Here is a 25,087-nt window from a genome sequence, read left to right as displayed (position 1 = left end):
CAAATAAACCACAAAACAAAACAACCGCAGTCATTTAGTGTTAAATGTTAGATAACTCACACAAGATCATTTTCGTGAGTTAGAGATAAATGATTTTAGCTATCTCCATTCAAGGCTTACAGAAATTGGAAAATCAGCGGTGAAAAAGCACCTTTTATGTCCCAAAAAGAGCAAGTGCTACCAAACTGTGCAATGTTTTTTCAACATACTTTGGTTTTTTTATATTTTTTGTTTATTTGGAACATCCTGAACTGCATTGAAAAAAAAACCACCAAACCAATACCACATTTTTCAGTCTAGAATCCTAGGTGGTCTGAGTCATCACTGCCACCTCCAGAAGATGGCACCAGCCACCTTTATTATATTTCCAAAGAACATGTTTTCACTTACTACTGTCTTCATTAATACACACAAACTCTGTCATTTTCACTGACTTATTTGCTTTTGAAGGAGTAAAGTAGGCTACAAATGGTTTTGCCAATTTACATCTGCTTTCTAATGATTTAGTTGTTTTGCAGCACTGGACTTATATCACTAAAATGTACAACATCTCAACTGACATTGAGTCAGTTGAATTAAATTGAGTTAAATTTTTCTTGCAAGAATGTCTTTATGAAAACAGAATAAACCAGGTATCTCCTAGAAGTATGTGTATTTTGTTAGAAAGTATAAAAAGTAATTATCTTAAACATCATAATACACTATTAGAAAAATATTTGTTTTGCCTTTATGGAAAATACGCTGTATAAAATATCAGTGGATTCAAAAGATATTATTTTCCCCACAGATTGCAGTAAATTGCTCATAATTCTGAGTATTTCTTCTAAACCATGTCATTACTAAAGTAATGACAATAACATTCCTTTGTGGGATTATTACTGAAATACCTTGATCTTTTTGCTTGATAGAAAGGGCACTGCAATACTTATTTTGGAGTCACATTTGCTATTCTAACATCTCAAGTTCGGATTGCACATGACCTTTGAGTCCATGTGTATCTTGGAACACCCCACTGAAAAAAATCTTTTGCAAAAGTAACCACTCATATGTAGGAAATTTTTTTTAAATCTACAAATGTAATTTTTAAATTTGGGAAGCATTCCTTCATTCTCTAACTGTTATCTGAATTAAATACAGCCACAGTTTTATTTTCCCCTAATTTCTCCTCTCTGCTTGTGGCACAGAGGGCTACAAGCCCCTGCCTATTACAGATTCAAATCTTTACCCTGCTTGCACTGCCATATTCCACCTACTCCTCTGTTCCAATACTTACCACTGGAAGCTCTCAACATTTTTAACCAGCACATAAAAGACCTGTCAACAAAGTCAAACAACAATATTAACTACATCTTGAATGATGTTACCAATACTTGCTGATTCACAGAAAGCTTCAGGAAATACTTGCAGTTTAGTATATTTTGTTTGGGTTCATTAAGACACTTTATCCTCTCATTGCTCACTAGTGTACAGATTAAAATGGCACCTACTATTTTCTCTCCACTTTTTTACATTCCAAACTGATTTTCTGGGTATTATTTTTTTCATTTCTTCATTAGCTGCAGAAATACTACTGAGAGCTACCACTCTCATCACAGCCATCAGGAGCCCCTAACTAAATAGATTTCTTTTTCCCCACGATTCTCCTGCAGACCTGCTAGTCAGCAGCTTCCAGTACTTTATCTGAATAAAGCCTGTGAAGTTACATTTTTTTGTTTGTGCAAAGGCCCTTGAAGAAGCTGAAAGGCATGTTGGTTCCTCACTGTAGATATCAGGCCCAGGGCACAGCTCTCAGTCTGCAGATGTAGGTGGGCTCCAGACCTCTCAGGATTTGCATGGAGCAGCTCCCTGCACAGTCAAGGGAGATGCCCAAAGAGAGGGTGGGGTTGCAGGGCTCCCCTGGAGGTGGGACTGGTGGGCATGGTGTAATCCATGAGACCTGCACCAGCCTCGAGCTGGATTGGGAGTGGAGCCTGAGTAGCAGCCACCAGTGCAGGCTGTCTGTAGCAGCCATGGACACAGAATGCTCGGCTGTGCTGGAAAGCCAACGCCAGCTCGGCAAGATTGGCTGTACCTAAAATCTTCATGGTATACTGGATTTGCAGTGTGTAAGCAAAATACTATGCAGTGCACACAGGCAAACACTGAGTATAAAAGTAGCAGAGTTTTTCAGGCAATTTCATTTAGCTTTGTAATAATCCCACAATCTAAGATCAACACAAGAAGAAGGTAATTTAAATGACAGGGTTTATTTATTTATAACTACCTAGTCTAATTTCACATACACTTGTGCAAATAAATGCTATTCAATGCAGTAAAATATTGTATTTTCTTTACCAGGAGTAAGGATCACTGAGTATTGGAATCTCACTTTTATTTTCAAAGAGTGATAAGTCATAATACACTATATCTCATGTTGAAAAGAAAGGAAGGATGTAACCTAAAGTCTTCCCTGGAGCATATCCCAAGAATTTGCAATGAATCTTTCACCTCAATTTATTTAAATTAGCTTAGAAGTGCTTATTTGAAATTAAGAGGAGCCGACTTACTTCTAAGAAGAAAGAAAAAAAAAGGCTGCTAAGAAAAGTTTCTATTAAATACCTCTCAAACTGAATTACAATTTACTCCTCAGCATAAATTACTGCTAGACATGTTTTCTTCATTTCCCCTTGCAAGAGCAACATAAAAAATCCCTGAATATCCCTCATCAAAATCCACATATTTGATTATATTTAATGATATACCACAAAAAAACCAGTTGCTCCACTACTTACTAAAAAAATTTAAATCATAGTTCAAATCACATTGATACCAAATGTTTTCATACCATATAATTATGAATGATGGCCTGTTTCAAGTAAAATAAAGAAGAAAAAGCCTAGCTATTTCATATAGCCTGATGTAGTTTAAAAAGCAATCAAATATTGAAAAGAAGGCACTTCACTGGCATGCTACTGACCAGAGAGAACAAAACTCCTTCCTAGCCTGTAACCTATAGCCTCTGAGACCTCAGAAATTGGGCCTGAAATTGTCCCTGATAATAGCAACATCTGATCAGATGATCAGTCTCCTGGAGAGAATTAAGAATTTCAGTGGATGACCAACAGTTTCAATTACATATTCAAAGACTTCTGAGCTAACAGTGGATGTAGGATTTGTCCTTCTCACCATGGAATGTGGTAATATCCAAAAGACAGAGCTGAAGATATTGACAAAATTAATTCACAGAATCACATTAGCAACAACATAGAATGAAACATTTTGAACAATTTTGAAGCATTTTGAGAAAGGAAATGAAGTCATTTTCATGCAGCAATTTAGACCAAGGCAACTAGGTTTTTCTGCTCAGAGCTATTTTTCATTAGGCCTGCAGATGACACAAATGTGGGATGAGGGCCTGCAAGCAAATGGGTGTTCTGCAAACAAGAGGGACCCCAACAAGCTGGAGAAACAGGCTGACAGCATCCTCAGTTGGTAGCCCTAACAAAAGGAAGTACCAACTCCTGTCCCACAGGAGGAAAAACTTCAGGCTCCAGCACAGACTGACTGGAACATGTCTTTCCAGAAAATGCTGTGGGGTTTCTGGCGGACAACAAAGCAAAGACCAAGGTCATCCTAAATGCATTAGGAAGACCACTGCCAGCAAGAGAAGGGACATGCTCCTTCACACACGGTCTACTCAGCACCAGTGAGGCAGCATCTGGAGTGCCACGTTCAGCTCTGGACTCCCCACTACAAGAGAGACACTGAACCACTGGAGATAGACCAGTAAAGGGCCATGAAGATGGTGAAGGGCTTGAAGCAACTGTTGTCATATGAGGAGGTGCTGAGAAGGCTGGACTGGAAAAGTGAAAGCTCAGAGTGATTTTATCCACATAGATCCAAGTACCTGATGAAGAGAGAAAAGGGTCAAGGCTTTTCTCGGGGGTTCACAGTGACAGGACAAGAGGCAATGGGCACACATTGAGATACAGGAAATTCCACTTAAAAAGAAGGAGAAACCTTTTCAGTGGTGATCATGGTTATGGACTGGCACAACTTGTCCAAAGAATTCCCACGTCTGTCCTTGGAGATACTCAGAATCAAGTGGACACATTTTTAAGCAACCAGCTGTAGCTGACCCTGCTCTGACTTGAGGACTGGACAAGTTGCTCAACACCACTCTGGGATCTCTCATGATGAATTTAGTGCCATTTCATGATTATTTATTGATGATTAGGAACAAAAATTGTTTCTGCATAAATTTGAGGGTACTGTCACAAACTCTTAATTAGGAAATATATTGAAAGAAGAAATTCAGTGTTGTGAAAAGGTGGACCAAGGTAAAGTTGACTAGGACCTCAACAACAGCCCAATTTCTTCAAGGAACTTATCTAGATTCCACAAAGCAAAAACTCTGTCTCAAAAATGACTCAACTTTTTCCTATCCTATTTAGGAAATGTGTTCAAAATTCAATTTACATTATGTAGTAGCTATAAAGAAGTCATTAAAAAGAGATCACCTTCTTTTTCAGGAAAGGAAACAGCTCTAATCTGGTTGTGTTAGGCTAAAACACCTGTCTCCTCTGCCTTTACTGTGAGTTCTGGGGTTTAAATCAAGACACAGCAGAAAAGATTAGGAACAGAATTTCACTATGCTCTAAGTAGAAGGAGTTAATAAAAAAAAGCACAAAGGGGCCTGTTATCTCCCTTAATATGGTCCTTCAACCCAGAGACCCGTGGGTGGTCAGCAGATGAAGCCCGTGCTTGAGCACACATCACTGCAGCACAGTTCAAAGTAACCCTTCCATGAGTCCTTCATGGGGGAAACAGCACATAAATTTACAACAGGGAGTTCGGTTTCTGGCATGCCAGCTTGCAGAATGAAATGCAGAAACTTTTTCAGGGGCCCAATCTGTTCAGATATAGTATGAATGACAGACAGGACTGTCTAAACACATCTGTGATTGTGAGAGATTGTGCTGAAAATCATGTTGTCACACCCCTCTTGCCATGTGCTGAGTGGAGGTCTAATGATCCCAAGGACTCTGGCAGATCCCATTCCAGATGAGGAAATCATAAGGAAGAATGCAGAATATGCATACAACTAAGCCTCTTCCCCTTGGTTTTTTATATGGTTCAGTAATCTGTGTAATATATGCAGGCTACAAAATTATTACTGATTTTTTTATAAATAGATATATGTTTGCATTATTGATATCTCTTTATAGATATGACAATTAAGCCCTGGAAAAGAACAAACCCACAAATTACACAAGGCACCTGCTCCATATTTAGATTTTAGTCTTTTCCTGGAAGGGTGCCAGTAAATCTTCTAAATTTTTGCCCTCTCTGTAACATAAATAATGCCTATCCTCATACTCCAGAAAGCAAAAGTTGGTATTCAATAATTTGGAGTGAGACAAAAAACAAACAAAAAAAACCAACCAAACAAAAAAAACCCACAAAACCATAAAGCTCCATCTCATCCCTTATATTCTTGAAAATATATGCATTATTACTATAATATTGTTTTAACCACTTGCTTCCTTGGCAAAACTGCTTATGCAACCTGACTTAGTCTATCTTCTTTCTATACTATAGCTTTCATGTTCAGCTATTGATTTTTTCATTGTTTTGGTTTGTTTTTCTTTTTTCTAGAAATACACATGTGCAACTAATTCAGAATTTATTTTCAAAGGATTGTGTAGTTGGCATAACTTGATGATTTAAAGACAAACCAACTAGCATTGCATTTGGTTTTTTTCCAGTATTGGAACGTCAACTTTGTTCAGTGACAGGACTGAAAGAATGTTTTTCCAGACTTTGCTACCCATTCATAGAATCACAGAATAGTTTGGGTTGGTAGGGACCTTTTAAAGACCATCTCCTTCCAACCCCCCTGCCATGGGCAGGGACACCTTACACTACTAGACCAAGTTGCTCAGAACCCCACCCAGCCTGGCCTCTAACCTTCCTTATCTAGGGGAGTGTTTTGGTTTTTTTACTCTCTGATTTCTTTTTAAAACTTGCATCTTGGCAGCTGAGCTTCCTCAAGTTGACTCTAAAATCAGGTAGATATTTCTCGTAATCCAGAGGGTTAAATTAAACTACGTAATGCAATGATGAGTTTTTTCTTTGCAATCATCCCTCTGCTCTGGAGAAGAGTGCTACTAGATGAATATGTGTAAGCAGTTCAGCAACAGTGCTTCTAAACACTCTTGCATAAAATACTGTGCAATGTATTACAGCAAAAATATTAAATCGAAGTATGTAAAAACACTTGTTAATGTAGGAATTTTTCATTTATTTTATGACTGCAAGTAGATGCAGAGAGGAAAGTTAGGAAAATTAGGATGCCCTACCATTTGAAATTTTTATTCCAAATTATACAGTAGCTTGATACATATAACAAAACACAGAATATATGCATCAAAATTAAAATAGTAATAGAAATTCTAAAGGCTCCTGTATGGCTTTTGAAACAAGAATCTTAAACTTTTCTCAGCTCAATTAGATTATACTTTCAGGCACTAATTTACACTGTTTCTGCCCTTTGCCCATTCCGTTAATTCAATTAATGCCATTCTATCTGACATTTCTTGAAATGTTGAAAATTCCCTTCAGAGCACAAGACTGTGAAAAAGATTAAGAGGAAGAAGTGTTGTAAGAGAAATAGTTTTGTTTTGATATTTTCACAGAATGTTCAGTATTGGAAGAGACCTCTGGGAGATCATGTAGTCTAACCTCCATGCTCAGGCTCAGTCCCCCAGGATTTCTGAGAGGATTCTCCTCACCAATATTGCACAAATCATACAGTGATACCCATGCAGCAATATAGACACCCAGGGAGTGTCTTCACCTCTGACAACAGCCAGTTTTTCTATTAAAGCCTGCTTAGTTCAAAACCCCTCAAGTAGAAGCGTTTCTACACAGTGGTCGAAACTACTGCTGAACCATTGGTTAACCTGAACCCTGAGGAGGAAATCCATGGCAGTGAGTCACATGACAACAAACATTTGCCACAAACAGGGGAAATAATGCAGTCTTACAAACTGTAGTTTGTACCTAGGAACATTATTGATATGACTGAGGTGACCATAGCAAAGCAAAGATGTAAATTGCATTTCATTTAGAATACAAGAGGGAATAGAACCTGGAACACAGATTAATTTCATCAAGCTCTGGATGCAACTTTCTGAAATGTTAGGTTCTGCCACTAGCCACAAGGGTTAGCCACAAGCCACACATTACTTTCTTCCCTCAGGCTATACAAATAAGGTAATTTCTTTGAAGGCAAAATCTGTAAATCATATTGACTGACGTGTATTTGGAGTATAAAAAGACTGAGTTTTCTACTTGTTATTTGTACATGCCTTGCCCCTTCATGGAGACTTTGAAACACTGCATAAAAATAGAATATAAGACACCTTCCAATGGTTATCACTGCTCAACAAGGAAGAGGCATGATGGCTAGAACAGATTATATCTGGCTACACAGTATTGATGTGTCCAAGCTTCTTATCAGGACACAGAACTAAAAACAAGCCACACACCTCTGGTCAGTCTGTGGTTCCTGCTTAGCACTAAAACTTTAAAAAACAATTAGTGTTGGGCACGTGTGACTGGTCTGTGAAAATGGCTTTAGGGATTTGTAGTGGCTCCTCCCAAGTATCACAGCATACCCTCTGCAGCATCTAAACTACAACATACAATTGATTTCAAGGTGGATTCATCTTGCTCAAGATGGACATATCAAGGCTTTGCCCACATACTTACATTTGGTGTAATCATAATGTGTTGTCATAATGCTCCTCTGCTTATGTGGTGCACATAAATCTCCTTTGCCACTTGAACTGTTATCTTCCAATTTCAGCTCCTTCATATGCTCCACTTCGAAAATTCTTCTCCTGCCTCCCTGACTAGAATCACTCTGGTCTCTTCCCAGGAACAATCACATACACAAAAAGGAGAATAGAAGTCAAGAGCTCACAACAAGAAAGGATGGGAGCCATCCTCTGCCAGCAGAAATATTGTCAAATGCATTCAGTGCTTAAAACCTTTGTTTCAGTAGGAAGATTCAACTAAGTTGTCAAATTTGGATGACAAATGACAGTGCCTGCATTTACAAAGTCTAGAAATTTATGTAACAGCAATGTAAAGCCAAATATATGTCAGGTTTCAGGACTATTTTTTAATTATAAGTTATTCCACTCTAAGCAGAATACTTAAAAGATACACATATGTGGGAGTTTTTCGACATTTTAATGCAAATGACAACCAAAAGGCTGCTTGAGGAACATAAATGCCACACCTTATCCTTGCTGTGGTCTCTCTGGTTCTTTAATAAAATTAAACTTCTTATACTGTTAAGTGCAGAACTAAACTTTATCAGTAGTTCTTTATCAGCAGTGCTTTGGGAGTCTCAGGACTACTCACGTAGTCCTGAGACTCCCAAACCATCCTCCCCAAAACTAAAAAAAAATAAAAAGAAGGAACCCCCTGAATTTTTCATACAGTTGTGCAGAAAAAACCAGCTAGCTGTTTCCATTTGATTTAGGACAATAATTTGAGGAAATCCGGCACAAATTAAGCTTGTTGGACAGACCAAACAGCCTCCTTGGATAAAAAAGGCCAGACTTCTGACTAAAGGGGAAGTGTAAAAATATTTTTTACTCTTCTGACTGAAAGAAAACATTTGATATGACATGTAGCAAGAGATTAGATACACTACAGGAGACTAAATTGTTAAAGAAAGTCAAAACTACATGGAAGGATATGCATAAAAATGCATTAGACAAGAGGGAGATTACAAGCAGGTTTCTGCGCGTATCATTCTGAAGCACAGTCTTATTCCTCAGCTACGTAAGTTGTCGTCATGTAAAAAAACCTGTTTCAGCAGCACCAGTCACATTTTTAAAAGACAGAATTTTGGAAAGTACCAGTCACACAGAAGCACTTGGAAGACTACCCATGTTAGCCAGCAGAAGAAAGATCATTTGGTAGTACAAAGGGCAAGATTATATGCTCAACAGCTATTAAGTGACAAGGGGGATTAGATGATAAAACTATATCCCACCAAGTCCTAGGAGGTACCAAGAAACATACCCACGGGAGAGAGAAATTTTGAAATTCTGTATCAGTAAACTGTACTCTCTAACCATTTATGAAAAAAAAAATGGGGTGAAGGGCTGAGAGAGGATTTGCTTCTTTTAGAGTAAGCACAAAGAAGGGCTCTTGAGTTAGAAAGATGCCTCAACAATGGAGAAGTAGACAGAGCAATGCAGAGACACCTTCCACAATTTCAATAAAATTTGGCCCCTTATGGCTGCAGGGCAGGCAACTGGAAGTAGCTGAGGTTTTGTCCACAGTTAAACAAGCTCTAGGCAGGTGATGTCCTCTAGCAGGTCTCTAAAAGACATCTCTAATCATAAAGGCATTTCCTAAAAAGTCCTCCAAAGAGGTAAAAACAAGCTTGTGTAAGTGAGCTCTTGAGCCTAAGATGAATCACAGCATAGATGTTAAAATGACTAACAGCCACAAATTTGCTAAAGCATGCTTGCACAGTTATCTGTCATCTGGAAACTGATAAGGAATCTTCTAAGTTCCCTCCAGATTGTTACTGGATGCATCTTAGAACAAATGAGAGTTGAGACTGCATTTCTCTCGTGCATCAGCCCTTTTTTCTCTTGGGATATCTAGCACAGCTCCAGGTATTCAAGGATACAGATGCTCAACACAATGCGAGGGTAAGCATTTTTGACAAAGGCAATTTTTGCACAATGTAGACTGTAGAGTCACATAGTATAACTATATTAGCACAAAAAGAACAGCCAGATTCAGAAATGGAAAATATTTCTGGATTTCTTTCTTCTGAGTGCTTAGATCCTACTACTATTTACCTGACAAACCAGTCTTAGCTTCACTTCCAGGTACTATCCTGGCTAAGCAAGAACAGCCCAATGGGCTTGTAGTATCACACTGAGAATGCAGCTAAAAAGGAATCAAAATCCTCCAAGTATCATGGAAGGAAGACTTTGTGGTGATGGTAGCACCCATTAATCAGGGTAAATCAAGAGTTGCTGTAGTCACACACAGAACTTCATTAATGAAGTGATGGAGATTATTTTCTCAGATCTATTGATCATTTCCATCTGAGAAAATAATCTCCATCACAAAAGAAAACACAATGAAGCTCTGCAGAAGTCCAGCACCTGTAGTGATGATGAGCACTTTTAAGAGCAAAAATTCAGAAGAAGTGATAGGCAAGAGAATTTGAAATCACATTCTACACATAGGTCCCTTGAAACCCAGAAGATTAATATATGTTCTCCCATGCTGCTTAGACAGACTATTTCTGCTCTCTTTCTGAGGACTGTGTTCAAGACTTACTTGCAGGCCAGGAACTGTTTTCCAACAAGGCTGAAACAAAATTACTTATTACTATGAGCTGTAATCTAATCTTGTATATCTATGTGTGTGAATCAGCTCTCATGTGATGTTGTCAAGTGGAATTACATTTCAATGGAAAATTTTGTGCAATATACAAAAATCAGATACACACTTTACACTGCATACATTCAAGTAAGATTCATTCTAACAGAAAGAACTCTGATTCAGAATTGAATAGCCTAAATATTTGACTTGACATTGAGGGTTTTTTTCATTATAAAAATTTTTGGGTTTAAGTCCATCTGCTGCAATAGGTAGCCTGTACAATTTATGCATGTCTTAACTGTGTTTTTCTACAACAGTAACGAAAGATCTCAATTTTTTTTGCCAATGTTCTCCAGACACATCCCACAATGTCTGGCGAATGGATGACTGTGTTCAACAAAAATTTCAGTTTTCTTTGTGGAGAGAAAATTGCCATCAGAAATGCCTTTCAAATATACATATATTTTTTGTTTGTTTGTTTGTTTCCCTTCTCTCCCAAAGGCTTTTTTGAAAGGGCAGACCTAGCTATACATTGAGAACAGATTAATTGGAATTTCTTTTCTTCTGTTGTTGACATCTGCTGACAGGTTTCAAATTCAGTTGAGAATTCTGTCATAAATATTTCTAAGGTTACAAATGAAAAACTAATAGCAGTGTACATCAGGAGTAACTTTTTCTTCAAGCACTTTTTAAAATAAGTTATAAGTTGCATATACTTCTGTAACATCTATACACTTTAAATTTACTGACTTTGAAATCCAAAAAAATAATCTTTGAAATGTCATGTTTTAAAATATATTCTAATTATTATTCTCTTTCCTAATTTCATCTTACCTCTGTGGGAGTAACAATTCAGCAGCTCAATTGTGACCTCTCTTGCAATGAAATAAGGCAAATTATTAGGCCAGAATTTCTGACCTCTCACATTTCTCATACCATGCTGAAGTAGACAAGGAAAAAGCCAAGGTCATCTGCACAAAAACATTCCTAAAAGCAATGTGAAAATAATGGTGCTTGCCTTGAACTTTAAACTAACTGAAATTAAGACTATTATATCTCAGAGCAGTCTTTAAAAAATCAAAAGAACAGGTTGCCTACATTACTGCAACTTGGCATCAAAAAAATTTGTAAGACACTTATTAAATGTCCTATTTCTTATATTACATCAGCCCTCCAGGAGTTTTAGAGTAACCAACAGGACGCATTCCTAATATACCAAGTCACTGCTTAAAATTTGGGAATGAACAAAAGGTTCATTCTTCAGTGAGAACTATAGCTGCCCTGCCCTTTTTTCCAAGAATAAAACAGTTGACATGCTGTTGACATGTGTGAAACAGTTTACATGTTTCACATGTATGAAAGCCCAGAGCAGTCTAAGTGCATCAGATGCCAAATGTACCACTTATACACAAGCCACTCTTGAAAACACTTGTTTTTTTTAGCAGATGTACCATGTATGTGCTAGATTCCTTACCTGCACATGTACCCCAGATATGCTGGATCTCTGAATGGAAAAATAGCTGTGGGATATCTAGAAAATACCATAAAAATAAAAAAATTCCACTGAACAAGGACAGGTGGAGGCAAGTAGAATACTTCCCAGGTAATATCTGTTAGCTATACTTTTAATATCTACTCCATTATACTGAATCATCTGTTTGCCTATTACCAGCCCTTAACATGAATTTTAAGTGTTGTGTGAATAAATACACAGCTACCACACTAACAGTATGTTTCCAGCAAAATCAAGATTGTAGCAGCTGATTTACCTCATAATATTTGAGATTTATCATCTCCTCCCTTATCTGGCAGCAGAGCATTGATTTCTCTTTAAGGGGAACATCAAGATCCAGAAGCCTGGCAATTGCAGCAGCTGAAGTTCAGCCATTAATAAAACAAATTAAGAAAACACTTAAGGATTTTAACAGAATGAACCTCAGACCACACTCTCAGTGGTTTAGATCTGATTTTGATGGTATGGGCATCTCATCTACTCAGATTACTGGAACAATGAAAGATCCTCAGTTTTCTCAATTTAACTTAAGTGTTCCTTTAGCATCCACTCTACAGAGATAAGCAGCTGTTAGTAGAACACCTATCCCAATAAACAGCCTAGCAATAAACCATGATCTCCCTTGCTGCCTGCAGTAACAGCATCATATGCAGCAAGATCATTAGCAGAGGAGGCACAATCAGCTATAGCTTTCTAATGCTACATTATTAAGTGAAGCAAAACACTCTTGCAAGATGGTAGGATTCAAATTTTTTTTAGATTCACTGCCAATAGAAAATTAAAAATTTCTATTGGCAGTGAATCTAAAAAATTTCACCCTTTCTGGCAGGTGGAGTCTGAGACAACTCAAGCTCCAGCCCACGCCTCAACTTGCCTGACTCAGAAAGAGCCAGGTACCAGTTTGAGCATCATATTAAATATACCGCTGTTTCTAAGAAAATGAAACAAAGGACAAAAGGCTGTGAGAACAAAAAAATTAGTGGGTAGGAGATATTGTGGTAAAAGATATTGCTTCAGGCATCCTGTACTTGTCTATAGATAAAAAGCCAAATTAAAAAGTGGGATGAGCCCATCAATGCTTCTCAGTTTAATAGCACTTCTGCTTATTCTTCAAAAATAGCACAATATAAATACATCCTTATGACTCATCTTTCAAAAATACTTTGTATGCATATCTATATACACACATTCATATATATATATATATATATATATGTATGAAAATTGGAGTGGGAAGAGAAAAAGATGCACAGAGATGGTAGTGGTAGTCTCAGTGTTGCAGAAAGTCTGAAAAAAAGAATAGCACAGCTAACTCATGCAAACAGTCCAGGAAAGGCACACACAGATAAACCACTCATTTCCAAGAAAAACCTGACATTTTTTAAATACAATTAATTCTTTAAAAGGGAGACTGAACTGTGGGTGTTTCAGACAGTCCTGCAAGTGCTAAAATATAAAATGTGGAAGAAGAAGTGATTATGGTGAGAAAAGAGAAGCACAAGAATATTTTGGTGAGTGCAAAAAGCAATCTACAGAAGCTGGACGAGTTGCATTTTTTCTTAAGCCAAATTAAGTCATCCTGCATAGGAATCTGATTTCCTCTTTGAATTAGAAACCCCTCCAAAAGTATGCAGCAGTGAGGATGCTGGGTTTTATCCTCACTCCTCTCTAAAAAGACAGATTAAACAGTTAAGGCAAACTTCCGCTTTAAGAGACATTTTTGTACAAAGTTCTTACTTTGCTATGACTCTCTCACTGAAGTACCACAAAGAAAGGGCAATGCTGTACTCAGTAAATAACAGAGATGCAAGTAGTAACTTGTGCATATATTTCATAGTTATTGTTTATTTGGCATGCAGTAATTACCTTGTCTCTGTAAAGAAAAAAAAATCCAAACCAGCATCTCTGTAGCCTAGAAGCATCTTGTTCATAACAATGAGAAAAACCCTTGATAAGCCAAACCTTGACAAACCAAAATCACACATGTGTTTCTTTACTGAATTAAGATTCAACACTTTCAACACATAATCTACTAATGGAAGAATCTTTATTAGTTAGGTATTGAATAATATCCTTCTGTGATTGTTTTGCAATTTTGCTAGTTGTACCCTCTTTAAAGCACCTCAGAAAAGTCACATTATCAACAGTACTGTGTCTCAGTTAATGAAACCACTTTCTTGTGCACCATTAAGACCGTTGTGCATTGCGACCCACCTCTTGTATTCTGCATTTTCCTAATTACTCAGCTTAGATTTTCAGCAACTGTAGGCAGTGTAACTGTTTGTAGTCTGAGTAATGTCACCCTAGCTGGAATGTGAAATGGCTTCTATACTGTCACACTCCAACACTGACAGAGGAATAAATTATTACTGCTGTATTTGCATCAAGACGTGCCTGATGCAACAGAGTGAAACAAGACACCTCAAATGTCCTCTCAGTACTCCAGAAAAATAACTACCTTAACTTTTACTAAGGTTGTCAAATCTACTTACAGAGAACAATCATAACTAAGGAGCCTACCTTCTTAATGGCGTATGAACTAATTTTATGAACCCATAAAAGCTTTATAGTATCCCTAGACTTTCACATTCTTATATTTAAAGCTTTTATATCCCACCAACTTCAAACACATTGTGTCAAAAATTAATTTGAGACTTTTTAGCTTTTGTCCACATGGGTTGAACGCTTGAATTCTGATTACGTTGTGTTTTCATACAACACAGCATCTGTATTCTTCCATTGCCAGTGTAAGAGATTGGCAGATGTCTTTTGTTAATAATTTTTAAAATAACTCTAATACCTAAACATTAGGGAAATACTTGAAACCAAAAAGCACATCTAAAACCAAAAGATTGCCATCTTCAAAACAGTTTTATTGAATAAAATGTAGCCCTGCCACAATTTTGATAACTGAATGGGAGAACAAATAAGCTCATGCTGTGAGGTGAATCTCACTGCATCCATCCTCACTGCTGAGCTCATTAAAGTCTCACTTGCCTGCCTTGTTGCCTCAATAGCTTTCCACTTGTCTCCAAGCTTCACTCACAACTTCTGATACTACTATAGTCTTACTCATTTCCTATGACAAAGTTTTGAGGACCAGAGCTTCCTACCAGGCCCTTTGAAATTCAAAGTCATCCAGTCACAGGTATTTCCTTTTCTTGTATCCTAGTCTCTTGAGAGATGGCTAGCAAAATTACCTAGGAGCACATCTGACTGTTAAGAACTTCTGGTATCTGGGAAACCTTTAACAGCAAAAGTTGGCTTACACTACACAAGCAGAGAAATCTGAATGAGTAAAGCTACTACAGATTTGGATTCTCCATGATATTCAAAATAAAAATAGCAAGTATGGAAATCTATTCTAACCAGTCAGCTTTTCCAATGAGAAAGCTATTTCAGCATTCCAGGTTAGAGTCACCTTAGTTCTACTTTTAAACTACTTGGCTGCATCCCTACAAACCTATGGGGCATAACAAGATTCAGCTGAAAATACCCAAAGAGCTGGCTGATGCCATCATAAAGCCTTCCTCAATGGGTTTGGAGTGGTCTTGGAAACCCAGAGAGGTCTCAGCTGGAAGCTGGAAACTTTCTTTGATTTCCAAAAAGATCAAGAAGGAGGCCTCTGGAAACTACAGGCTGTCAGTCTCACTTCAGTGCCTGGCAAAACCATGGAAGATTATTCTGGGAGGTTTTGAAAAAATACTGGGAGGACAACACAGTCATCAGTGACAGCCAGCACACCTTCATGAGGGGAAACTCCTGCTTATCAAAACTGACTTCCTTCTACAACAGGGTAACCCACTGAGTTGATCTAGGAAAACCAGTAGAGGTAATTTTTCTGGACTCCAGCAAAGCCTTGGAAACTGTCTCTCCTTCTAGACAGATGTCCAGCAGATAGCTGAACGTTACCTGATGAGTGAGCAATTGGCTTATGGGTTGGGCACAAAGGGTTGTGGCAAATGAGGTGACATCAGACTGGAGTCTGCTCATTAGTGAAGTTCCACAGGGCTCCATCCTCAGCCCACTCCTCTTCAACATCTTGGACAAGGGATTTGAAGGTATGCCAATGACACTAACCTGGAAGGTGGTGTTAGTTTCCTTAAGGGTAGAGAGGCCCTCAGACAGACCTCAAGAAATTATTGAGCTGAGCATCAACCATATGAAACATCAACAACAGGAAGTTTAACAAGTGCTGGCTTCTGCACCTGGGAGGGGCAACCCTGGCTGTACACACAGACTGGGGAATGAGAGGCTGGAGAGCAGTGCTGCAGAATGGGACCTGGGGGTCCTGGTCAGTGGCAAGTTGAACATGAGCCAGCAGTGCCCTGGCAGCCAGGAGGGCCAAGCGTGTCCTGGGGTGCATCAGGGACAGCATCTCCAGCCAGACAAGGGAGGGGATTGTCCTGCTCTGCACTGGGGCAGCCTCACCTCCAGTGCTGGGGGCAGTTTTGGGTGCTACAGTATAGAGCAGACATTGAGCTATAAGAGAGCATCCAAAGGAGGGCAAGGAGGGTGGTGAAGGAGGGGAAGCTATATGAGGAGTAGCTGAGGTGCTTTGTCTCTTCAGTCTGGGGAAGAGGAGGATGAGGGGAGATCTCATAGTGGTCTTCAACATCCTTATGAGGGGAAATGAAGAGGCAGGCACTGATCTCTGCACTCTTGTGACGAGTGAGAGGACTCAAGAAAACAGCACAAAGCTTTGTCAGGGGAGGTTTAGATTGGATATCAGGAAATGGCTTCTTTACCCAGAGAGCTGCTGAGCACTGGAACAGGCTCCCCAAGAAAGTGGTCACAGCATCAAGCCTGAGCTCCAGAATTCTTTGGACAATGCTCTCAGGCACATGGTATGATTCTTGGGGTGTCCTGCACAGGGCCAGGAATTGGACTTGATGATCCTGATGGGTCCCTTCCAACTGAGTATATTCAATTAATCACTGAGGGGAAATATTTAGAAATTAAGAGAGAATAAATAGCTGTAATGAATTAACATATTGCCATTATTATAGTATTTCTAGAGAGCAACTACTTATAATCTGGCAATAATGAGCAGAAACTTTTCATGTGCTTGTTTATTTAGACAAAACATTCTAATTTTTTTCTCCTTTCACCTCTGCTGTCACTGTGATTCACAGGGTTTCATAACATGTCAGTTTCTCTGCAATTCACTGTAAACTTAAAAAAATTGCAACAGGAGATTACCTGTTTTGAATACTCTCCACAAAACATTTCCATTATGTCATTAAAGCAATTATGTTATCTAAAAGCAAAAAGAACATAAGAATACCAGGAAAAAAAATACATGTACCAGGAAATAATAAGACTCTTCTTCTTTCCACATTCATTTTGAAATGTCACAGGCTTGTTGAAATGCTGCTTCATCAGAAGAAATAAATTATGCCTGGAAAGAGTTGCTTTCAGCTACACAGAAAACAGGCTATAAGAGGACACATCTATCACTGTCCAGCCAGGTTAGACTAAGTTGTGCTTTTATAACCAATATTACCATCTCCAATAGATTAAGAAGTCCTTCTCTGTATTATGTTGTGATGAATAAAACCTCTCATAAGCCTCATATAAATTCCAAAAGCCTACATACATGCCTCACAGTAGCTGTGTCCTATGGCAAAAACAAAACCATAGAGGAAAAAAAAATGTGAAAAGTAAAATTGTTCCCTGATTTAGACAGAAGTTTTCATGCTCCTTGTCAAAGGTCTAGAGCTTTCTCATCTCCTTGCACTGTTGTTTTTTTTCCTTCTTTTTTCCTTGCTTCTAGGTGTTCTCTGTAATTTAAAGATATTTCTCTTTTTAATTAATTCTATTATTTTCGAGGACCTCAGCCAGTGTACAGAAAGATAGCAGATAAAGCACCCTACAGGAAAGCAAGCCTTCAGAAGCCTTTTTCTTTTTTTTTTTTTTTTGCCTTTTGTGGATTAGTCATGGACAACAGCGCCTCCTACATCAGCAACTCAGACTCACAAGTTTATCCACATCCAGCATACAACTGGAAGTGCTCAAGATTTAAAAGAAGTCGATTGATTCTGGATATTCTGGAAATCAATCTCTTAATAAAAAGGGAGGTCAGCCACCACTTAAAATTACCAGGCCCCAAAGAAGTGAATCAGACAAAGCCAGAAATCTTCAATAATGAATAATTTTTAAATTCTGCTCATGGAGTTTGACTCTATCAGTCTAATTATTAAACAACCACCTTCTTTTGAAATACATGAACTTTCATTTCAGATACAAAATAGGCTATACATTAATGATTAATGATTATTATCTCCATAAGAAAGGAAGAAAAAGAGCAATATAACTCCAGTCTTTGGGATTTTCTTACATGCTATGCCTTCAATATAATAATCCCTTATGTCTTTTCAGGGGAGACAGGCAGATGAGAATTGTGAAAATTGAACTACTGTTCAGTTTTGTTATTTTAATGAGAATTCATTTCCCCTCTTCACTTAATTTTGGAATTTTTTTCCTGTTTTTCTTATCTTTAGTGCTAAAAATCACATTATAGCTCTGCAATGACTTGCATCACATATAACTGCGGTCAGCAATATTACACTCTGCTCTACCAGGTACACAATGCTACTCTTAAAAGCTAAAGTCATAGAATAAATTAGCATGGACAGGACTTCTGAGGGCTGTCTTATATAAGCATTTTCCAGAATTATTTAAATCCAAAAGCTGGAATTTTTCCTTCAGAACAAAATTTAGCTATTTCAAAATCACCACAGACTAATCATAGAAGTTTTTGAATGTTTGTCCAGCATCAGGCAGTACTAGGTCCATGCCTTAGAGAATATCTTCACAAAAATGTTAACAGGAAAGCAAAACCATTTTCATTTCTGATAAAAAACCTGATCCCTAAAATCATAATGAATTACTAACCTTTAAAAAAATCACACTACTTAACAGACTAGTCCACACATGCACAAAAGAAGTACTGCATAGAATAGAATATTTTTTCCCATCCCCGCTAAAGAAACAAACACAAGATCAACTATTCAGACAAGTATTTAGGACTGGTCTATTATAGGAAGTTCTTGACAGGTTTCCTCACTGGAGACCAGCTGCAGGGAGACACTAGGCAATATATTCAGGAGAGATTCTATAAAAAGGCAACCTCATATATAGGTTCAGTAAACCTCACTTAAAGTGAAGCTTAAATAGTCATAATTTCTAGCTTTATTACTAAAGCATCCAAATTAGCAGTCAGGAAAAGTGTTGCTCATCCATGGCACACAGAAACAAACGTAGCAAAACATGAAAACACTCTGCTATATACTAGATAAAAATTTTTAAAACCACTTTAAAGTTGCAGAAATTAAGAAGAAGAAGCATCTGCCTAAAATAAAAACTAGACAAAATGTACGATTTGTCATACATGACAAATTGTTCATGCACAGGATTAGTTAGACTCCCTTCTGCTACCAAGAACTGAAAAAATTAACAACAAAAATAAATATTTCTTTCAGAGACAGTGTGTTATTTTCCATCTTACAGTATTAACAAATTACTCTACCAGTCCTTGCCCTGGGCTAGAACTACCATTTTTATTTTTCCTAAGAAGTGTGTTTTCACACTTGATAACCAGGGTAGGTAGGCTTATAAGATTTTCAAGCAGACAAAGTGTAGGCAACAGTTACTATCTGTGTTAGTGCACATCTTGTAAATTAGTTCTCAAAGGACTTTCTGATGTAGATTTACAGAATCCCAAGGGAACTCAGGCTGGCAGAGACTTGGGGAGGTTTCTAGTCCCAGCTGCAGCTGAGAAGGACAGATCAGGTGGCTCAGGGCTTTACCCAGTTGGGATGTGAAACCCCCAAGCCTGGAAAAAGCCCCCTTTCCACTGGCCCTGGCTCCACCACAACTCCTCCACCATCAGCACAACATCCCTCCCAGACTATAATGTCACAGCCTAGCTACAGAAGCCTGGCTAGAGCAAAGGCAGTTGGCATCCACTGCTCTCCTCTCATCCCAACTTCATTGCAGAAGGCATGAGGGCTGGATCTGGCTCAACTGATCCTTGGTAAATCCTTACTCACTGTTTCCTGCCACTGTCAGCTCCTTCATGTGCCCAGATGTGGGTTCCAGGAGGTCTCCTTCCTTGGTTTCACCTCAGGCTGATGATCAGCTTTCCTCCTCCTCCAGCCAAGTCAGTGAGTGCAGAGGCCTGGCAGACACGGGTGGTGAGGACCTGCCTTACCCATGTCTGCTGTCACTGCATCACCTTCACCTACAGGGATCCTGATAGGAAGACCATTGCGCACCAAGGAGTCAGTGATCCACACACCAGGTAACCTGAGTACAGCCTGGCCTCTGCTGTGCTGGACTGTACACACGACTTGGCCTTCAAGATGCACTGTGCTGCACAAATTCCTTGGCTGCAGGACAAGCTCCTTTTAGGACAGGGGCCTGCAGACAGCTCCCCCCCATCACCAGCAATTACAGCACCTGCACCACCATGCCTTCATCAAGAACTGCAGCAATAAATTCTTGTAAGAACATTGTTTCTGCTTGCCAGCAGAAAATACAAATATATTTGAGCTATTGTTTGGGAAAAAATCATACAATAGCTAAAATGAGCAAACAAGTCAGCCTTGTATGGACAGGGTCACAGTGTGCTGTTCAAGCACCATTCAGTAACAAAATGTTTTCCTTAACCTCTAACAATCTCCTGCATGGCTGGTGCTCTGATGTATTACATTTCCCAAAGAGGATGGAGGTATTCAGAGAAAGCTCCATCTGCTTCCTTACCCTGGTCAGTGATCTGTAGCACATCCCAAAACACTCAACACACCCTCCTGTGACCCACAAGCTCTGCGCAGACCTGAGCCCTACACATCTGAGCTGCTCCTCCACATGAAAGGCAGCCCTATTCCTCCTCTTCCCTGCCTGCCTCTCCTGAAGGGCTTGTCTCCTTGTCTCCTCCTCAATCACAGCACTACCCCATCACAGGTATCCCAGCAATATCCCAGCAATGCTGCCCAGCTCTGACCACAGGCTGAGCCCTTGGCCCTGCTGCTCAAATCCCAAGCAGTGTGCAGACAGGTACACACCATACTTTTACATGCCCAAGCTTTGCCTTGTCCCCCCCCACACCCTGTACTTTTGCTTTCTGTCCTTGCTCCACCATTTTATCATACAACTCAGGGCTATAATGTGCCTCCCACGTCACTGCTAGTTTAACAGTCTCCTCACCAGACTGGCCAGCCTCATGGCAAAGGTGCTTTTGCTTTAATAAATGAGAAAGGGAAAATGACATCTGATTTCTCAAATTCACAAATATGAAACTCACAGGGCAAGCTAAATTTTGTCCAATCTGCTCCATAAGAAACCTGAAATTCAGCTCTTTACTCAGTGGATTATACCTGTCTATATAATGTTCCTCACTCACATACACATGGTTCTGTTCTGCCATCTCTGGGAGAGATTACTTCTCATCAGTCATCTGTACTCAGCCCATCTGATTTCCAGCATCCAAGACAGGACCAATGACCTGGTTCACAGCTATAATTTCACTGGTGCCACAGCAAAGTAAAGTTTTATGTCATGTGGTCTTATGTTTCTCACTTGTCATTTTGTATCTTAGCTACTGTAAATATCCTGGGGAAAATTTCACCTCAAAAGCAATTTAATCTTTGAACAAAAGAAACAAATCTGCTGTGGTCAGAAACTGTAGAGCAGAGCAGCCAGTTATCTCAGTTTTTATTGAACTAGAACACTGGGCAGTGTCTGCTTATAATGGTTTGGAAAACTCACATAATTCAGAGGCTGCAAGTACAAATGACTCTCAAGATCTTGGCAGAAAATGCCCAAATTCCCTTTATGGGCAGAAATTCAACGTGATCCAAAATGTGATCTGCTGGTTTGCATGGCAAAATTTTTATCAGTTGGAATAGGGGGGTTCCACACTCTTTTCCCTTTCCAGAGTTACACAAGCAGATGATGGAGAGAGGAAAAAAGCAGAAAAGACAATTTCTAAAGCTATAACCATATTTCACTCCTTCAATATGTAATGCCTTCACTCAAAACAAAACCAGGGTTATTCTAAACAAAGATCATAGTGAGACATCGTTTGGACTCAGCCACATGTGTGCTCTATGCAGCATTGGCTCTTGCAAACCTTTTCTATCTCAAATATTCTTCACTTCTTCAGCTCCTGTCAATGCAGCAATTTCTTCTCTTTCACTCAATCAGTAATAGCAAAACAAGGTAAATAAAATTTAACACCCCTCCATCCCACCCACTCAGACCCCCTTCCTGATCATTTTGGTAAAGAAATAATATTACCAATTATCCTTCAGGAATTAACAAAGTAATAAAACAGCAGCCAACCCTTAGGATTATTCAATAAAAACATTACACATAATGAATAAGTGTGAAACATCAGTATCAGCAGTTTCTACAAGTGTGTAAAGAAAAGGGAGGCCAGAAAATACAGATTTTGAGGGGGGAAAAACAACCAAAAAGTACACATGCATAGCATCACTTGTACCAAACTCCTGCTTCAGCACTGCACCCCAAAAATTCTCCTCAGACAAGTCACAACCTTTAAAAAGTAAACTGTGGCAAACAAACAGAAGTTAACACAAGAAAAAAAATCATTCAAGGAACAAGGCCGGGGAGATGAGGCCAAAACACTGATGTTAAAAGGACTGAAATATTACACTTTATTTCCCTCCCTTCCCCACCCCAGCCCTCCCTGGATAGTGTGGTTGCAAGTGGGAAGGGAAAAAAAAAAAAAAAAAAAAGGTGCTGGTGGAAAATGTCTTAAAAATTACTATGTTCTGGCATTGCTTTGGAAAGTGGTTCCAAGTGATTTATTCTTAGTGTTGAAATGTGATTTCAGAAACCCTATTCTATCATTAAAAAAAAGGCATACATGAAGAAGACAAACTAATAGCTACCCATTCTCAACAAAAACTCCACATTTTCAAAAAAACTGACAAAAACTAAAAAAAAAAAAACCCTAACAAATTACCAAACTAAAAAATTCAGAATCTGTCATTCCCATCTGTCCTGCACTTTATGAAGTTTAGTGGGCTTAATGTAATGAAAATTCATTAACATAAAAACCACCAATATAGTACTACTTTAGAGAAGAGAAAAGGAAAGGAAAGGAAAAAGTTGCTCATCCTCTCAGAAAGATTCTGCAAAAGCAAAGATTAAGCAAAGATTAATACAACCTTTCAATTCTGGCGAAACACTTGCAACCTGAATCCCATTCAGGGCTCTGGCTGGAGTAAGAATTCATCTCAGCTGTAAGCCACAAGAATAACAACTTTGTTTAGAACAACAGAAACTCAACAACCCCTCAAAAAAAAAAAAAAAAAAAACAAACAAACAAAAAAAAAAACAAACAAACCCCCCCCACAAACCAACCAACCAACACCAGCCCTCAACTGCACAGTGCATTTTTCTGATGAGTTCTAGCCATATGATCCTTACCTGGGTTTAAGCCATCTGTTGCAAAGTTTGTGTATTATTAGAAAAACCCACTCAAAGCCCCACTCTAAATTACAGTATTTTAATCTACAGCATGGTACAGATGAATGCAATGCTACTCCCATTCCCCCTCCACGAGATAATATTGTTAATTTGTATGATGCTTTCTTGTTGCCATGACATCCTTTATACCATAGGTCTCTTTACCCTTACATTATTTTCCCCACTGAAATTCAACCTGTGGTCATTTTACCCCCAGGTCAAAAGCTTGTGAATATATGTTTATTTTCAAAATTATACATTTGATCTGTTGAATAACATTTATCACTCCAGACCTCAGACAGTCTGCTTTAGGTAAGAATACACAATGCTCTTTCTAAGCACATGAGAACTGAGATTGTCCTTGGACAGTGAGAAGTTCTTCCAAAAGCTGTGTTTCTGTGTTTTTGTTCAGCACTTACCTACAGGATTCTGATCCCAAGGAGACAGGCCATCAAGCACTCTAATAAATATAACTCCTGTTTGAACTCTCAATTTGTTCTCTCAATTTCCCTTTATGGTCAAGATGTTCATTTTCCTAACTTGCAATCTATGCTGTAGCATGCACCTCCATTAAAATGTTTGTCTACCCACCCCAGAGTTTCCCGGCACATCCCATCGATCTGGCTGAAGGCAGATACACCAACAAGGGGACACCCACCCGAGAGGAAAACCTCTGGTTCCCAAGGGGCTGCTTTCTGCCTACATCCCTTCGGGTCTTTCGCTTAGGATCGCTACCACTGTTCCCCTCAGCCTCACACCGAGAGCGCGAGTGGCAGGCAGATATTCCCACCACGCCAGCGGCGCTCCCGGCCGAGCCGAGCTGCCGCTCCGCAGGGAGCGCAAGGAGAGAGCCGAACCGGACACCCGCACCTGGGAACAACTACTAAGTCAGGCTCAGCGCACGGGAAAGGCGATTCCTCTTCCCGAAGCGCAACAGGTTGGTGCTCACCACCCCCGCCCCAGCCCCTGGAGCGAGCAGGTACCCGAAGGGTGCAGCGTGGCCGCGGTCACTGTCGCGGTCACTGTCGCGGTCACTCACCGGCAGCGCGGGCGAGGAGGCTCCGGTGCGCTTGGAGCCGCGCCGGGAGCTGAGCCGTCGCCAGGACTCGGCCAGGCGCCCCCGGCCGCCGCTGGCCGCGCCCTCGGCGGCGCTGCCTCGCTCGGTTCTGCCGGGGCTCAGTCGCCGCTGCTCCATGCCCGCAGCGCGGCTGAGCCCCGCAATCGCCCCGGGCCCGCCTCGGGCGCTTTATGGGCGCGGCGGAGGGGCGGGGCGGGACGGGGCGGGGCGGCGGGGCGGCACCCCCGGGCCCCGGGACCGCCCCGAGGGGCCCCGGGTGGGCGGCCCGTCCCGCCGCGAAACCGAGTTTCGGTCTGCCGCGTTAATTAGAGAACAGGCACGGAAAGAGAAAGGGACAGGTCGGTGTAATGTGACAAGTTATGGTACCTGCTCATCTCCCGTCTAGATCGTGCCAAAATCGTGCCAGGAGGCTTTTTCCAAATACACTACGTTAATAACTCTAGGGAAATAAATTAGTAGTTTCCTATAAGAAAATATGTTTATCCTTAATGTCTAGCAACAGTCATATATGCGCAGCCTCCACTCTAAGCCAAGCGTTTTCCCGTACTGTTTGCACATCAGAGGGTGAAAACACCAAGTCAGGG

At 39.7% G+C, this 25,087-nt stretch overlaps 1 protein-coding gene across 5 annotated transcripts in view; it reads right to left on the bottom strand.

Annotated features, from left to right (window-relative positions):
• TRPM3 (transient receptor potential cation channel subfamily M member 3) overlaps positions 1 to 25,087 on the bottom strand; it is a 413,447-nt gene that overhangs the window by 361,501 nt on the left and 26,859 nt on the right. For 3 of the 5 annotated variants that reach the window (XM_071448692.1, XM_071448696.1, XM_071448693.1), the window contains exon 1: positions 24,465 to 24,670. The exons of 1 other annotated variant lie outside the window; for it this stretch is intronic. In XM_071448692.1, coding sequence (XP_071304793.1) covers positions 24,465 to 24,620 — 156 coding nt within the window. In that variant the 5' untranslated portion in view covers positions 24,621 to 24,670. Of the gene's footprint in view, positions 1 to 24,464; positions 24,671 to 25,087 lie in introns of those variants that run through there. One more of the 5 variants, XM_071448698.1, reaches the window with a different exon arrangement.

The sequence above is a fragment of the Agelaius tricolor genome, unplaced genomic scaffold, assembly GCF_023055355.1.
Source record: "Agelaius tricolor isolate 1412-34295 unplaced genomic scaffold, bAgeTri1.0.p SCAF_27, whole genome shotgun sequence".
NCBI lineage: Eukaryota > Metazoa > Chordata > Aves > Passeriformes > Icteridae > Agelaius > Agelaius tricolor.
Note: the sequence above shows the minus strand (reverse complement) of the source record. Positions and strands in the feature narration are given on the sequence as shown.